At 36.4% G+C, this 17,453-nt stretch overlaps 1 protein-coding gene across 8 annotated transcripts in view; it reads left to right on the top strand.

Moving 5' to 3' along the window:
• Nucleotides 1-17,453, top strand: part of PCNX1 (pecanex 1) — a 92,170-nt gene that overhangs the window by 49,897 nt on the left and 24,820 nt on the right. For all 8 annotated transcript variants that reach the window (XM_055806543.1, XM_055806656.1, XM_055806760.1 and 5 more), the window contains 10 exons: nucleotides 542-695; nucleotides 1,454-1,486; nucleotides 2,490-2,661; nucleotides 6,162-6,272; nucleotides 6,763-6,854; nucleotides 8,075-8,184; nucleotides 9,910-10,015; nucleotides 11,733-11,825; nucleotides 13,984-14,134; nucleotides 16,060-16,201. In XM_055806543.1, the coding sequence (XP_055662518.1) occupies nucleotides 542-695; nucleotides 1,454-1,486; nucleotides 2,490-2,661; nucleotides 6,162-6,272; nucleotides 6,763-6,854; nucleotides 8,075-8,184; nucleotides 9,910-10,015; nucleotides 11,733-11,825; nucleotides 13,984-14,134; nucleotides 16,060-16,201 (1,164 nt within the window). The remainder of the gene's footprint in view (nucleotides 1-541; nucleotides 696-1,453; nucleotides 1,487-2,489; nucleotides 2,662-6,161; nucleotides 6,273-6,762; nucleotides 6,855-8,074; nucleotides 8,185-9,909; nucleotides 10,016-11,732; nucleotides 11,826-13,983; nucleotides 14,135-16,059; nucleotides 16,202-17,453) is intronic.

The raw sequence follows: 17,453 nt of genomic DNA on the forward strand, positions 1-17,453 counted from the left end.
TAAACAATATACTAGTGATTCTGTCCAGGCGAAAATACTATTAATTCTGTTCCTAAGCACTGCCCGTATCACATGGAACTCTCTTTATTCCACTTGGCATGTCTTAGCCAAGTGAGAGTATGTTTAGTTTCTTCAATACAAAATCATCAATGACAGATTATATACTGATAAGCTTCATGCATATATTTCCTCACAGGCTTGTAACCATCATGTGTGGGTCTTGGTATAGATTTATATTATGGATCATGCTTTTGGATGAGCGTTTGAATTATTTCTGAAGTTATCTTCTGCTGTTTAAAGTAAAATTCCATAAGATACTAATAGCTTTGAGCTATTACTGAAATCCTGCTAGCTCCTAGCTTTGCTAAAAGACAGTGTGCTAGTATAGTCAGTGCAAGTTCAAATCTATTTTTAACTACTTTGCTACAACTCTTGTTAACTTCTGACCATAACTGTTCCCTTGCAGCTTTTTCTAGACATAGTTAGCTTTTAATTCTGTCCTTTTCTTTTTTTTTTTTTTTCCCCCCCTCTTCTACTACAGGAATCGTGAGATCCTTGAAAACGTGTTAGCTGTCATCCTAGCTATTCTAGTTGCATTTCTGGGCTCTGTACTTCTTATAGAGGGCTTTTTCAAGGATATTTGGGTCTTCCAGTTCTGCCTGGTAATAGCCAGCTGTCAGTACTCGCTGTTGAAGGTATTTTAATTTTTATCTTTCCTTTTTATAAAAAATAGAAATAACTTCAGTTGGGCGTTGCAGGTTGGTTAAACTTTAGGGAAAAAACATGCATATTATCATTTACGAAGAAAGGAGTGAACTTCAGCTTCGTGGAAAGTTTCATAGATGGTCATACAAGGTCACTTCACTAGAATGGTTCTGTGTATGTTTGTTAAACAACCTTTTATTTGTTGTTCTCACACACTTCTTGTTTTCCCAAAAAAGCACATTCTTACTGGCTGAAAACAGCCAACAAACTAAACCTGGAGTTTTATTGTTTGGCTGGAGTTTTGGGGGGGTTATTTTCATTTTTAAGGTGGATACACCTCAATGCATTCATATTAAGCAATTATATCTAAGCATACAGAATCCTAGATTTTATCAGACAGCTGTTAATGCTGTTTTTGTCATTTAAGAATAATTGTTTATTTCCTTAGGATTAGACTGTCGGGTTGGAAATCAGATTTAAAATTGAAGTGCATAACACAATTTGTGTTAAAGGTAAAAGTTTGAAAACAGTAATTTTTAGAAAACCTTGGCTATAGACATACTCTCTGAACATATTTTATAGTTTAATACTTTGTGTTATTTAAAGGATATAGAGTGGCTTGACAACTGTAGAATTAATTGTAGATATTATGAAAAGAACTTCAATCAAGAAGGGGTGTGTGTGTAGGAGGAGGTAAACACACTTACCTGTAGATTGGGTAACTCTGCTCTTTCTGTTTCGGTTTCAGAGTGTTCAGCCAGATTCTTCTTCCCCTCGACATGTAAGTCATGAGCATGTGCCAGTATACTAAGCTTGGGCTTGTAGAACTTCCACAGAGAACTGATCTGTTTAGTTGGATCTTTTAGTGTTTCTCTTATTTGCCTTCATAAGGCAGGATAGGCTTAGGTTGTTGTCAGTGTGTGAGAAGGGAACTGACACTATCTCCCCTACTTTGTATTTAGTAAATCCTGTCCGCCTTGCTTTAAGCCTCTATGGCCTTTTGCTTTAGAGCCATATCCTGATAGGTTTTTGTATGAAACTTTAATATTCAAGCAATTATACTGAGAAGTATTCTTAATGTTGTAACTTGCTATACTGGTATGAACCGACACGGCTTTGATCTTCTATTCTGGTCTTGTAGGTCATTCAGTTGTCCTAGCATGCACACAGTCTCATTTTTTCACTCTGAGTATGCAGTGCTCTAGTGAGCATTAACATTTGAGCATGGAAATGTTAATGTGCTAGTGTTGCACAATGTGTGCATCTGCTAGATTGCCAAGACAAAATATTTATGTCCTAAATAAGGTATGAAAAAGCATTATTCCTCTGCAGCAAGTAATTTGTATTACTTCAGGTAATAAGTTGTGTGTTTTAACGAACACACAAATACAGATACTTCCTTTTTTTTTTCCCCAGCAGGAGCAGTATCCGAGTCATTTTAAACAACTTTAATTGCTTCTTTTTCATAATAAGGATACTCTATCTTGCTTATGAAGCCTAGTCAGTTTCTCTGGCATTTAGTATTGTAAGGGCCATACTTGAAAACTTAGTGGAGAATAAGGGTAACTGTATCTTAGTCTAACTTAATCTGTTGTGTCCTCATCATATCAAAGCCACACACACAAAAAAGACTTACTTAATGCAAGGTGATGCATTAAGGGGTTTATGAAAAAAAAATGTGCTAAGATGATTACATTATTTGATGACTAGTGATTAATGTTGGTTCTGAAATTATCTGTAACAGAAAAGTAACAATTACTTTTTCTGTGTTGTTTTTTAAACAGGGTCATAATCGTATCATAGCCTATAGTAGGCCTGTGTATTTCTGTTTATGTTGTGGTCTTATTTGGCTGTTGGATTATGGCAGCAGAAACATATCTACAACAAGATTCAGGTTGTATGGAATGGCTTTCACCAACCCATTGCTGCTGCTGTCAGCCAGGGACTTAGTTATAGGTGAGTGGCTTCTTCATGGATTTGTTTGTTTCACCACAGGAGAAATTTCCCCATGCCTGCCCCCACATCTTTTTATGACGCTGTTTGCATCATCACCTTCTAAATGGAGTTCGCTTAGTTTCCTTTGGAAAGAGTAGTTTTAGCTTTGAAGTCTATGGGTAAAATTTCTCCCTCCTATCGCTCTGCTGTAACGAACTGCAGATAATAAACTAATACGGTGTTGTAGAAAGAAAATACTTTTAGCTTTTTAATTATCTAGTATCTTAGTCCTCATCCCTGGACCTTCTGTTCTTTCTTCTTAACTTGGACCCGGATATGCCACCCTGGCTTGGACCTAGCTGCTCAGGAGTTAAACGTTTTGATTCAGATGCTCTTGTACTCTCTAGAGGGGCTTGTGGCAAATGAGTAGGAGTTCTCTTAAATCATGTTGTTTGTGTTTAGTGATCAGGTTGAACAATAGAGACACAATTTTTAAAAACACTGTAGACAGATTAAATCTTATTTAGTGTGTCTCTTCTCATAACAGACCTATCCGCAATACCAAAAATGTGATTTTGGGCTGTATGAGATACTTCCATTGTATTCTGAGCAGCACAGTGTGTTCACAATAGTTCTTATATTTTAACACTCACTCCACCCCCAAAAAAACCAACCTAAACCCACCACCTCAAAAAAAAAAAAGCCAAAACCCACATACACAAAAACCCAACAAAACTTTCTTTTACTTAAAAAAATTATAGAAAGTAGTAACAGCTGTGTAATCTCAGGCAAAGCCTATAGAAAGGAGAGAGAACGTAAACATCTGAAGACCATCTGATCATAGAAACTTTGTGCATATTCTTAAATGGAGCAGAGCTATTTGGGTGATACTCTCTGGATTACCTCTTTGGAGGGGGAAGAAAATCTGTAAGGATTCATCTAAATTGAACACACTTTCTCTTCAGTTGTACCAAAATATCTGTGCATGAAAGACTGCAGCAGTTAAGTGTTACGACTACATGCCTCCAGTTTTTGGACAGTCTTCTAAGTAAAATGAAAACTTGAGTCTTAATTTGTATTTTTTTGTTTACTTTATTAATAAAAATTAGTCAGGTATTTTAGTTTTTGTTTATTTTGGGAATATCCTGAATTTCATACCTAGTACTATTTCCCCCTTCAACTTTCTGCTGCTAAGTCTGTATTTAAATATCCAGAGGGAAAAGGTCAAAGCCGCTTATTTATGAACAGAGGGTTGTCCAGGAATTTACAAAGGTGCTTTTCTGCAGATTCTATGATCTGTTTATGCACTGGACTACTTCATTCTGTATCTGTGATGGAAAAAGAAGCTAAGACAGCAGACAGTTTTGACTTATTCAAGACATCCATCTTGCTTCTTTTCCTCTGTCAATTTCAAAAGTCTTTTCTTCCCATTCCTATCACCTAGAGTCATTGCCATAATGTATACCCATAAGGTAGTACATAGATATATATAAAAGTGGTGTGTTGCATTGGGAAAGTGACCTACTTTTAAAAAAAGTTCTTAAGAGTGTTTTCCAGTTTTAAAGACATGCTGGCTTCTTCACCAGACCATGTCCATTCTGGAATTAGGTTTTGAAATGTCTTAGTTGAAGAGTTCTGAATGCTTTTTGATCCTTGTGTTTTACTGTTCTTCTTGGGTATTTTGCACCACCTTATGTGGTTTATATTTCTTAACAGTTCTATCAACAAAAAAATCAGATTGCCAGAACAGTTCTCACTGCTTAAAAAAAACCAAACCAAAATAACCTCCCCCCCTTAATGTTGATGAAGCACTATTTCAAAAAGCTTTCTGTGTATTGCAAAGCAAGCTGGCTGCTAGCAAACATACTTCATTAGCACAAAGTAAAAATCTCAGCTGCCTTTTTTCCCATTCCCGGGCATAGCTACTAGAGCAACACAGGTGCAGGGCAAGGCAAACTTTGTGCTTAGATAACATAATCGCTTAATCGCTGTGCCCTTGCCAACAAACAAGTGAGGACTGGTATAAATTTATTTATGTATTTATTTTGTCTCCCACATGTTGGACTTCATCAATTGTTTTCAGTCTGCTCCATATTTATAACAGTTGCTTTCTGGTTTTGCCTAGGTGGTCCCCATTAGAGGCCAATTCTGTTATAGATGTCAAAAGCAATCAGAAACGTTGACTTTTTGCTGGACTACCCTTTATAATTTGTGTAGACCCAGATTTATTTTATAATTTTGTTTTCAGTGGACCCAAGATAGTTCAACTTCTAAGCCTTCATGAAACAGCTTCATTAGCCTCCTATGTAGGCTTCCTTGAGTAATGATTTGAGATGAAGTTTTTACTTGAGAATTCTGAAAAATAGCTGCTTCCTAGTCTCATATTTCTGAATTCGTATCAGTAAAAAGATGCAGACCTTATTGTTTTTCCCCAGCCCTGAACCTACGTGTGTTTAAACAGCACTTAGTTATTTAACTTTACCAAGGAGTAGGAAAAAACCCTAGATTCTTAGTTGCTATCTCATGTAGACATTTCTGATGTGATACCCTTTAGTATTCAACCATTCTGTGGATATAGTTAGAAACATAAAACTGAGAGTTGTGACTGTACAGGATACTTTAAAATTGATTTCTTCTTTTGCTACCTGAAGCTACAAGTCAATGAGGTTATAGGAAATCCTCCCTAAACTGCTGGATCTTGTCTGCTAGGGTTATTTTCATGGTTTGATTCTTCTGTCACTCAGAACCTAGAACTTGTCATATGCTGCTGCTTGTAAATTACATCTGAACTACTTAGCAGCTGTGTAAATAGCTGTTATTTCTGCACCTTTTACTCCTTAAGATGGAAAGTGATAGGTACAGGTTGGGACATACCATTCTTTGTATTAAAATTAAGTGGCATTTGTTTATCTTTGCATCCTAAGTAGTGTAATTTGCAGAGGTTTTAATGGTTCATACAGTTACCTGCTTTCACATAAAAAAAAAAAAGTCATTTAAGATCAGAACTCTTCAGGAGTGGTGTAGGAAAATGAGTGAAAGTGTCAGATGTTACTAGTGGCAAAAAACCTGGAGGTGAAATGCTTGGCTTCTCTTACATCAGTGTGGCTGGTGTTAGCTTGCTCCTGTAACTCCAGACAGGCAGTTAGGTTCAGATAAGCCTCATTTACAATGAGTGGAAACTTAAAAATCTTCTAGTCTGTAAACATTCTTGGCTGATCTTTCTAAATAAAAATGGAAAGCCTGAATTGGCCTGTGTCCGTTTCTACATCGATTAAAATGGAAGTACAAGATATTTTCTGACTGTTGGTCTATGTAACCTGTATATTCAGTCAGTTCTGAATCACTGAAGTAGAGATTTACATAATGACTATTTTCCTTAGAATTGAAAGTAGAAGTACTTCATAGGTGTTGAGTTAAATGGTATGGGTGACACCCTAGAACTTAAACTGAATAGTATGTTAACATGCTATGTTTTTCATATTCACCACTTTCAACTGTTGTTTTTTTTTTTTTCTCCATAGTGTTTACACTATGTTTCCCTATAGTATTCTTCATTGGTCTCCTGCCTCAGGTGAATACATTTGTGATGTATCTCTGTGAACAGCTGGATATTCATGTCTTTGGTGGCAATGGTGAGTGGTGTTTTTTATGTCAGTGGCAAAAACATGGTTAGGACCAGCCATCAGATTAGTAGGCTAGTTAAAAAAAAAAATCTAATGATTTTACTATTTATTTATATTCCTACCCTATAAGCATAGAATACTAACTGTATTTTCAGAAAGGCTAAGGGTCTTCTGATTGATTATTGAGAAGTAGAATTACTGTTCTAGTAACTCTGTCAAAAAGTATACTTTCTTCCTTGACTGGTTTGTGTTGCAGTTGTTAACTATTCCCATGGTAATGCTGTTGAATAAATGAGCAGGTAAATAAAGCCACAGAAATTGCTTTTTTTAAAAAAAATCATTTGTAGGGGAAAGTACAGGTAGTTGCTGTGGTTTGGATTATTTTTAATATCAAGTGTTGCAACTAGGGGGCTATTATCTTTATTAATCTGCAGTATATTGTATTCTAACCTAATTATATAACACTACTAAATGCTTCTTTCTTTTCTATGATATTCAGCTACCACAAGCCTGCTTGCAGCACTTTACAGTTTTATCTGTAGTATTGTGGCAGTAGCGTTGTTGTATGGACTGTGCTATGGTGCCCTGAAGGTGAGCAAAATCTTAGACACAGCATATATTAATGTTTTGGGGTTTGTTCTCTGCTTCCTTGTATCTTAGATACTTAAATATGCAGAAAGTGAATTAAGAATGGAATATTAGTCTGGTTTGGTAGGGTTTTATGCATGCTCAGCTATGATGTCAGTAACGGAGATGCAGTGCAGGAACAAAGCAAATTTTTTTGATTTAAGAGGTTTATCATTGTGCCTCCACTAACAGGCAATTTTTATTGGCCAAAACCACGTGATGTTTACCATCAGTTCCATTCTACATGTGGCTTGTTTCTAGCAGTCTTCATGTATTGGTTTGTTAATCTCTCAAAATGGCTCATGTGAGTGTGTTTTCCAGTGCTGCAAACCAGAAAGTCTTTTCAAATAAAGATTTAATTTGAAAAGAAACCAGGAAATAGTTTATAATGACAAAGTAAAGATGTGTGCCTATCTAAAAAGTGGAGTTAGCTGGCAAAGGGAGGGGGAAAAACCCCCAAACGAACAGTTTTTTCTTGCTTGAAACACCCTTCTCTTTGAAAATAGTGTGGCTGGTTTTATTGGTTTCAGGTGTTTGTCAATAATCAAATGCTGTCAGTTCACCATTAATTGTAGCATGTGCACCTTCCAACTTGGAGTTGACTTTTTTCCACTCTTCCACAGACAGTAAAAAGTTGCTAGAGGAAATACTCCCATGATGCCATTGACTGCAGAACATAATTAGCTTTCTGTGAATTTGTATGTTTGTCTAATTAGCCTTTTGTAAACACATCTGTTCAAGATAAACAAGCTTTAGCAAAGAATCAGTGTCGCATCTTTGTAGATCCTGTACAGATCATGAAAAGAAAGAGGACTACTGTTTTAATTGGAATTCAGCACATGAGGAAAAATAGTAAAAACATATGTAACTTTCAAAATTAAGAAGTTACTAATTGCAGCTCCAAGAACCTGTGGTCTCAAGGAATGCAGGACATTATTCATAAGTTATGAAAACTGATGACTGCAATGATTAATGCTGTAGGCTTAAGGGATATACACTGTGTTAGTTTCCAATTTCTGGTTAGATGTGTAAAATTGATCAATATTTTTGTACTGAAAGTCCTCTTTGATGTGGAATTCTATCTTAATTTTTCCATTCTCTTACTATGATATACATAATTCTTACGTCAGATAAGTGTTACGTACTTTGTGTCCTTTTTATTAACGCTTCATTTCTGTCTCCAGGATTCTTGGGATGGGCAGCATATTCCAGTTCTCTTCTCCATATTTTGTGGTTTGTTAGTGGCAATTTCGTATCATCTCAGCAGACAAAGTAGTGACCCTTCTGTACTTTTGTAAGTGATTCATTTGTGTTCTTTCCCCTAGGAGGAAGCAAGTCACAAGGGAACATTGTTTATAATGTTATACACTAGTACTGTTTCAACTGGTAGTCACCAGCATTATCAAAAATAGTATTATATGTGTTCAGTAGTTTAAAGAGAAATTCTTAAGTTTTGCATCTAGTTCCCCCTCTAACAGCAGCCTTTCTTTGTGACTTCTGACCAATCTCTTATGTGCTGAAATTGATTTAACTGCCAATGTTCTCTAAAATGCCACTCGGGTGCCATCTTTCTGCTGGTGCATTTGTGCTGAACAGCCTGTACCCATTCTGTATTTAAAGAGGTGCTCAAAGCACAGTTTAAGCTGAAGCCCACGTGTGGATTTTTTGAACTGCTCTGCTCACTTAATTCATTACTGTGTTCTTATCTTGAATGTATGCTCAAAGTACTTGTTCAAATTATTTGATCTCAGATGCAAGACAATAAGGATCTGTTTTGGTGGTGAGTGTTCCCGTGTAGCGTGGGGAAATGTATTCGTGTTGCTGTTCTGAGTTGGAGTATTGATCTGATGATGAGAGTATTTCTGATGCAGTTAATAGTTATGTGTGTAGAACAAAATAGTTCCAGTATGGTAAACACCTCCCACAAAGTAGCCAATAGAGGCTCAGTCATATACCTGAGTTAGAGCTTGAAGCTCAATATAAATCTAACCATAATTTTGGATGAATTTGATAAGTGGTAGCGTGGGGTAGATAATGAGGGGCCTATTCTGTCCACAGGGGAGATTAATGATTCCTGACTGTTCGCACTGAAGGAAGATTTTTACCTTTGGGTTGACAACCAAACCTTGTTCTGTTTCTCTTAGTTCAGGTGACTTTACTCAGTTAGTGTGAGGTCCTTGTCCCTAGATACCTATTCTTTTGTTCTTTCCAAGTACTATAGCCTGGATGCTTATATTTGATGTGCAGGTTCACCTATTTAGACGGATGTGGCGCAGTTAAGCATTGCAGTATGTAATTGTCTTTGAAGATCTAGGGCTCATTCTGTAGCGAGCTTCCTGTTGATAAAATCAAATAATACATATTTCTGTACCACATAAGGTATTGTAAGAAAAATCACATTGAGGGCTTGCAGGACACTCTTTGCTAGGACTGCTGCATATGGTCTTCTAAAAGCTTAGGTGTAAGTTTTTTGGCCTTTAGTACCAGAAAGATCTGCTAAGACTTTAGTAGTTTGGTTAGCACAACTAAATCATGAATTAATCAGGGTAGTGTAGTTGGTTTTGGTTTTGTTGGGATTTTTTTTTCTGTTACTGTTGAGGTTTGAACTAAACCAAGGAGTTCTTGGTGTTCTAGTTGGTGTTGACAAATAGACAGCTAAACTTTGCACCAAGTTACATTTCTGTTGCTTATGAACTAAAGTTTTGTTTCATGGGTACTAAGAACTCCACTTTGAATTAACGTTTTTTTCAGTTACTTGTCTTGGTACTGGAGAAACTGCTATTTGAACATCTGACTGCTCACCTTTTAATAAGGTGGTCATTGTCTGCAACCAGAGAACTAATTCTTGTATAAAGTTGAGATCTCATCTTTGTAAATTTGCTCAGCCATGTGAAAACACTGATAAGCCAAGATTACTTTTTCTTCTAATCAACTTGTAATAGAACTTTTGATTTTGTTATTCTTTTAAAACCACATCGAACAATACATGCTTTTCAGTGGGTTCCTTTTTGTCTTTAAGCTCTTTAGTGCAATCAAAATTTTTTCCTAATTCTGAAGACAAAAACCCCGAGGATCCTCTTTCTGAAGTAAAAGATCCTTTACCCGAAAAGCTTAGAAATTCTGTGGTAAGTAGGCTTTTAAATTTTTTTTTAATGAAATCTAAGCATTTACTTTATGTTAGTTTGTATAGCATCAGTTTGGATCTTACTTAACTCACAACACTTGTTGATTATCATGGTGTTGATTAGAATGGATACTGGAGTGTTTCCTTTAAATGTGGAGATGAACCAATGTACTATATTGAGTATAATGCTTATATTGCAATTTAAGTTATTTAAAAGGAGGCATGTGTGAGAATTAGAATTCCCAAGTGTGAATTCAGTGAAGTATCATGGAGGATTTTCTTTTAGCTTGTTGATAATATGATACTTGCTTTTGTACTAAAGTTAGTGGGAAAGAGTTAATGGTACCAAAATTAGATTAACTCTATAATTGTGAGCAAGAGATTTGTGCGTGCTGTTCAGAAGCAGAAGATAAAACTGGTGGAAAGCATTGTGGGTTTTTTGTGGTTTGTCTGGTGTTTTTTCTTTAAAGAGCAGATGTAACTGGTTCCATTTATTTTAGCACATACTTTGAATTTTTAGTACAAATTCACTCTTAAGTATTTATGCAAATAGTAATATTTAAACATTTTTCACATGGTGGAGCAGTAAGTAAAGACTTTACGCAGCTTAGGATATTTAACTTGTACAAAAGAAGGTTGAACCTTGTGTAGGGCTTGGCTGTAGGAGACTAACAGTATAGATGGATTTCTCCTAGTACATCAGCCACAAGTGTTAACAGGGTGCAGTGTATGGAAACTGCAAGTAAATATTTAGTGCAGAGACTGCAGTTCTTTTACCACTTAACAGGAGAGAATGACTGTAGGAGCTGCAAGTTCCTCTTTAGCTCTCAAACTGTGGTGTTAGTCACCAAAGGGAGAGGGGAGCTAAGGGTTATGATACAGTCTTTCTTTTACTGTTTTTTAAATCAGGACTTACTGATTATTTTTTTTTTAAAAAAAAAGCTGTATCTCAAGAAGTTAAGACCTTGCAGCAATAGCTGCTGTGTGTAATTATTTGGCAGATTTTGGAGTGGATAAGATCTTTTGATTTTCAGAGTTGAAAATATTAATGCTGTATTTACAGAGTGGGAACAGGTGTAAACTTGGGAGACTCCAAGTTGTAGTAACCCTAAGTACGTATTGCCCCCTTGTGACTACATCAGGCATTACTCATTTCATTTTTTTGCCCATTATTGACAGCTTGGCTTCATTTTTTTTAGGAGTAATGGAAAATTCAGACTTGTTCTTCATGGTCATTCCAAAGCTATCCTTTACCCTTCTGTAAAGGAGGTGGGAAAAGGGTTAGAGACTAGTTGTTCCACCTGGTTGTTAGCTCTGTCTAGACAGCTGTTTTCCAGAGCTCTATTAATTGCTCCATAGTCTAAGCAATTCTTAGATCCTAAAGGGGAAATTTGGTTAGCCCTTCATGCTCTTTCATCAGTGCTGTACGGGGGTCCTTATAAACACTCACAGTCCAGAATGAGAGAGTGAATACATTGTGTAGATTAATTTCTCCTACCCTACTTTGGGTATGTGTCTTTGCACTTAACTCATTTGAAATAATGCTCTTAGCCGTAAGATTTGTCTTCTGAAATTGATAGCTTCAATGGAAGTAATTAATACTGGCATAACTTGAAAATCTTTGCTCAGTCTCAGTGTTACTGCTGATGGGAATTAAGAATCTGAAGAGGACAACAAAATCTGGTATTTTCTAAAATTATTTTGTTTTGACTCCCCAGAGTGAACGATTGCAATCTGACCTGATTGTGTGTATAGTCATTGGTATACTCTATTTTGCAATTCACGTCAGTACAGTATTTACAGTTTTACAGGTAAGCGTTCCATCATGTTTCCCATTTGTCTTCTATATACAAATACTCTAATGTTATATAAGGCTTACTCTGGTAGTGCACCGGGTCTCCTGACTACTTTTAGATGGTCTTTTAAATATATAGTGTGGCAAGTACATGACCAAGTATCTTCATATTCCAGTTTTATGTGCTCAAAAGCTCTTCTTGCCCTGCTCTTTCCCAGTTTCTTTTTACATTCTGGACTTGTTTGGTCTCTGACACAAAATACCCTCTTTTGCTTTATTTATCTCAGTTAAATAGTGTCAGGATGTCATGGTTTAACCCCAGCCAGCAGCTAAGCACCACACTAGCATTCGCTTACTTCCCTGCCGTGCCCCTGCAGTGGGATGGGGTGGAGAACAGGGAAAAAGGTTACAGTTGGGGTTGAGATAAGAACAACTTAATAAATAAAATAAGGGAAAATATAATAACAATTGTAATGAAAAGGAGAGAGGAATAAAATCCCCAAGGGGGAAAAAATACAAACAAGTGATGCACAATACAGCTGCTCACCAACTGCTGACCAGTGCCCAGCCAGTCCCTGAGCAGGGATTGCCTGACCCTGGCCAATCACCCCAGTTTATATACTCAGCATGATGTTCTATGGTATGGAATATCCTTTTGGCTGGTATGTGTCAGCTGTCCTAGCTGTGTGCCCCTGCAGTTTTTTGTGCCCCTGCAGCCTTCCTGCTGGCAGGGCCTAAACAACTGGAGAGTCCTCGACTTTGTACAAACATTACTTAGCAACAAGTAAACACATCCATGTGCTATTAGCATCATTCTCATACTAATTCCAAAACACAGTGTTGTACCAGCTACTGAGAAGAAAACTGACTTTGTCCCAGGCAAAACTAGGACATGGGATCATTTGGGAGTAAGGAAAAAATGAAACAAAATTTAAATTAAGCAGGTTTGATTCTTAAGGTTCAGCCCCTCAGTCTTTGACTCGGCAGTTGCATGCTAGTGTGGCTGTAGACTGTAGCATACAGGAGTACTCCTTTACTGGAATGGTTAATTACAAGACTTAAAACACTTGAAACTCAAACACTATTTGAATTGCTAGTCTAGCTAATATTACTGCTTTGGACACTTTTAATGTGTTTATAGGGCTCCTGCTTGATGATGATGACATGGGACCAGATCCTGTGCTTAAATTTATCTAAGTCATTTGCCTGAAGAGCTGGAGTTACTGAATTTCTTGGTTTTGCATTCCTGTAATGGAACCATTGTTTAGCTTGTGAATAGCCATATGTCAGGCAAATGAAAGTTTCTTGCACGTGTTTGAGAAGGATTTTGCTTTTCTGCTGCTGCCTGAAGTTTAAGTAAGAAACTAATTTTCAAAAGCATTATGTATTTAGGTAGCTTCAGGTTTTCAGGCGCAGTACATAAGCAGGTGTACTAGGGTTTTTTCCGTAAGGAAAACATCTCTTCTGTTGTATGGCTGGACTTCAACACTGCTTTCGAATGTTGCTTTCTCCCAAGTTTGAGAAGCTTGGCAGTATGCTCTTCACCAGCTGTATAGTTCAATGGGCTTAGGCTTCACAGAATTTCTGAATCAAGAGCTTATAACAATGTAATACAATCCTAATTTTGCTATGACATACCTAGAAATTTTTGAGAAATTTTCAATGTATAAAAGTCTTACTGTGAAATCCAGTCTTCATGGCATGTTAATTTAGTAGTATTTTGTGGCTTCTGTGAGCTTGGTCTTGGTGGTAGGCTTCTGATCCACCTACTTCTCAACAGAATATAAGATTAATGATTAGTTTTTCCTTATGCTTATACCCCCTTTTATCCAGGGGATGAAAATCTAAATTCGACTCGGCCTTTAGAGGATAATAGTTTCATAATTTATAAAATACAGGTGGGTCAGAAGCAATGGACTACGAAGAAAGATTGGTGTACTATTTCTACTTTAAAATACTTTTCAACTTAGTGAAAAATTATTAGAAATAGATGATTTATTCTCTCACAGGCATTTCTTGTTTGATCTTAAAGTTGGTAGTAAAGCTTCTCATGAAAAAATTGACAGCTTACTATTACAGGAGTACTTGCCTAAATTATGGAAAAGGCATTGCATTATTAGTGATTATTTTGTTTATAAAACACAAACCTTAATTTCTTCAACTCTTCTTTTTAGCCTATTTTAAGTTATGTTCTCTATGCATTGGTGGGTACGGTAGGCTTTGTGACCCATTATGTTCTGCCTCAACTCCGAAAGCAACTTCCTTGGCATTGCTTTTCTCACCCGCTGCTGAAAACCAAGGAATATTATCAGTTTGAAGTCCGAAGTAAGTATAATTCATGGCACTTTTTTCAATTTGCTGTAGTTGCTGACCAACTTGTGTTACCCATTGATATGCTTAACCTCTTTTCTGTATTATTCATTATTAAATGGAGTATTTAATGACATCTAATTTAGAAGAGTCTTAGTTTTTTGGTTCCTCATGCTTTGATTCCACGACATGTTATGTATCTCTTAACTAGTGATGGTAACATTCTCTCAGAGCAGTTCCGTTAAAACCGTCTTCAAAATCTTAAGTTGCAAATGATTGCCATCATAATTTTTTTATGAAGGTAGAGTGTGTTTCACTACCTATTTCTTCAAGATAGGAGTTTTCAAATGTATTAGAGGATTAGGTATGTTGAATACTGTCAGAGATTCCATCTTGGCATGGATTTGAGTCTTAATGGTAGTGTTGACATGTTTCAACAACAGAAGGCAGTGCAAGCAGCCTGCTGATGGAAAAACACACTAAGGAACCAGTTTTGCTAATTGATCTGCATAGACGTTCACTTGCACTTTGTGTTGAAGTCTAAATTTCCATGAAATCTTTCCCTGGAGGCTGCAGAAAATACGTGGTTAGTTATACTGCTGATCAGTTTTCCAGTATGAATAAATACAGCAGTAGATTGTGGGGTCTCCACTATTGTAACATTTTTATTGTTAACAGCAAGCTTAAGAAATTTCTATCAAAAATGTCTTAGAAACAACTGAAGCTATTTTGTTTTGTCTCTTCAGTTTTCAAGGTAAGACGGTAACGGAAAGGAAGTGAGCATTCTGCTGCTTTCAGGAGCATAGAACTATCAGAATTGATTTGCAAACTTGCTACCTTTGTAGTGGTTATGCAGTGTGGTGTTTTCACTGATGTCTACATTGTGGGCTTTTTTTCAGTGTTTGGGTATACTGATGGATAAATATGAGTAGTAATTCCAATATGATGCCAAACACTATTTGGAGAAAGAAGTGAAAAATGCAATTGTATGCCTTAAATTTTTTTTTTTTTAATCTGCATAACTAGAGAAGCTACAGTCGGTGACCTTTTGTGGTTACCGACTTCAGCATTTCCATGTGTAGGAATATTATCAGGAAAGATGAAAGTCATACCCAGTAATGTTAAATGTAAGTTTGTAGTTTCTCCTAGTTTGGTCCTTGTAACTTCTTAAGGAGAATTCATGCCGTGTCAATGACTAAGAGTCCTTATGGCTTTTGTTGTAGAAAAGGAACTCCAGATTTTGCTGGGGCTCATTCAGTCAGTCATAGCAATGAAGAGGTGTGGGCCTTTTTCTAGGCTCTTTCAAATATTCCTCTAACCCATTATGTATGCAGCAACGTTTAACATAACCTTTGAGATAGGTTCTTCCAGCTGTATCTGTGCTGCCTTGTAAAATAAATTTTCTCATTATTCTCATTTGTATTATTTTGAAACTTCAATCCTATTATGTATTTTGTCGTCATTGTAGAAGTGTGAAAAGTTCTTAAGTCTCAGACGTTTATGTTGACAGGCTATGTATGCTGTTCTGTATTGTAGAGTCATAAACCAGAAATCTTTCAGTTTGAATATAGTTGGAAAACATTATTTTGCGTGAGGTAAAACGTGTTATGTCAAACAGCTTCATCAGTATCGGTGCTGAAATTACTGATGAGGTGGCAAGCCAATTTGTTTCCTGCTACATGCAGTAAGCAAATGGCTTGCAAACTGTCGTATTGTAATATGTTTTATATAGATGTGTATCAGTGCAAAAACTATTGGGGCTACCAACAGTTGCTTAGAAAGAGCTTCTCTTTATTTCAGTTAAATAAAACCATGAAAGTCTATTATGAGAGTACAGTTAGTATTTGGCTCCACACATTACTTTGATCAAGACTTATTCTGTTAACTGCATTTGATGTGACAGTGCAATCTGATTATTTCTTCTTATCATATCTTGATAGATGCTGCACATGTTATGTGGTTTGAGAAACTTCACATTTGGCTCCTTTTTGTAGAGAAGAATGTTATCTATCCACTGATAGTCCTCAATGAGCTTAGTAGCAGCGCTAAGAATATTGCTAGTCCAAAGAAACTGGATACTGAGTAAGTAGAAAAGTCTATCAAGTAATCCGAGTATATCTGCTGTAGTGGGAAATTAAATAGTTCTGGCCTTGTTGGGAAGACAGTTATTGCCATTGCCTTAAAACTAAGGCGAGGAATAAAGTTTTTTCCTTATTTGAAAGCTCTTACAGAACAAAGTCATTTTGACTTAAACTGAATGAGTATTGCAGTGTTAACTAGGAACCCCCGTGGAGATAAATCATTCAATTCATAGCATATATTATAAAGACTGCAGTTTGCAGAATTATCTAGTAATGTGATATCAGAATTTCCTTGTTGATCTTCAGAGCCTATAATGTGATTATCTGGCCTGCAAGGTCAAAATAGTGACAGTATGTTCTGGTATTTTGTCAGGTGTAAATTTAAGTCTTGTGTAATATGCCCTGAGTTGGTGTGCCAGCTTGCAACCCCTCTGCAGCTTTCTGCTCTCATTAAGGAATTCCCTAGGCTTTCCAGCCCCCAAGTATAATCTGTATCCAGATGGAATTGCACATTGCCTCTTAAATTCAGCCTTAGTTATAATCCTTTGAGCGGTGTATCTGTCTCAGCAAATGAGTTCAGCAATAGGCCCTTCATTTTTTGCCTTCAAGAACAGCGACTAGGTGGCTTTCTGTGATTTGAAGTTCTGTTGATTTAGAGCAGAAGGGCTGTAGAGAAAATACATATTTCATTTTGTTTCAATATTTATTTGGGGGTGTGGTTTGGATTTTTTGGGCTATGGGTTTGGTTTTTTTGAAGTTTAACAATCCCTGGATCTAGTAAGTTCTTGCTTTTGGGTTTATTATGCTTGTCATTACAAGACCTTTGGGAGGAATATTGCTGTTACACTACTTTAACGTTATTTTTACAACCCTTTAATCTGCCACTTATTATTTCTGAAAAAGAATATCACTGTAAGTTTATCATGAAGTTGTGGTTCCCCCAGTATAAGCTAGAGCAGTATAGTCATGCAGGAAATAATGATAATGCAACGTTTATTAACATCCTCTTGCTGATGAATCCAGAGCACTTCTAGCATCTCAGTGTTCGTAACCTAAATTAAAAACCAGGTTTCTTCTGTTCAGAGTACAAGGATATTTCATATTTTTTTTAATTTTTGTTAGCAAGACTCTTGCAAATAGTGCTAATTCTTGAACACTGATTGGCTTGAGAATACTGATGGAAAGACCTGGATAGTAACCTTTAAAAAAAATTTGAAATCTGAAGTAGTCTTTAAAAAACAAACAAACAAAAA

This window comes from Falco peregrinus, chromosome 1 (genome assembly GCF_023634155.1).
Source record: "Falco peregrinus isolate bFalPer1 chromosome 1, bFalPer1.pri, whole genome shotgun sequence".
Taxonomy (NCBI): Eukaryota; Metazoa; Chordata; class Aves; order Falconiformes; family Falconidae; genus Falco; species Falco peregrinus.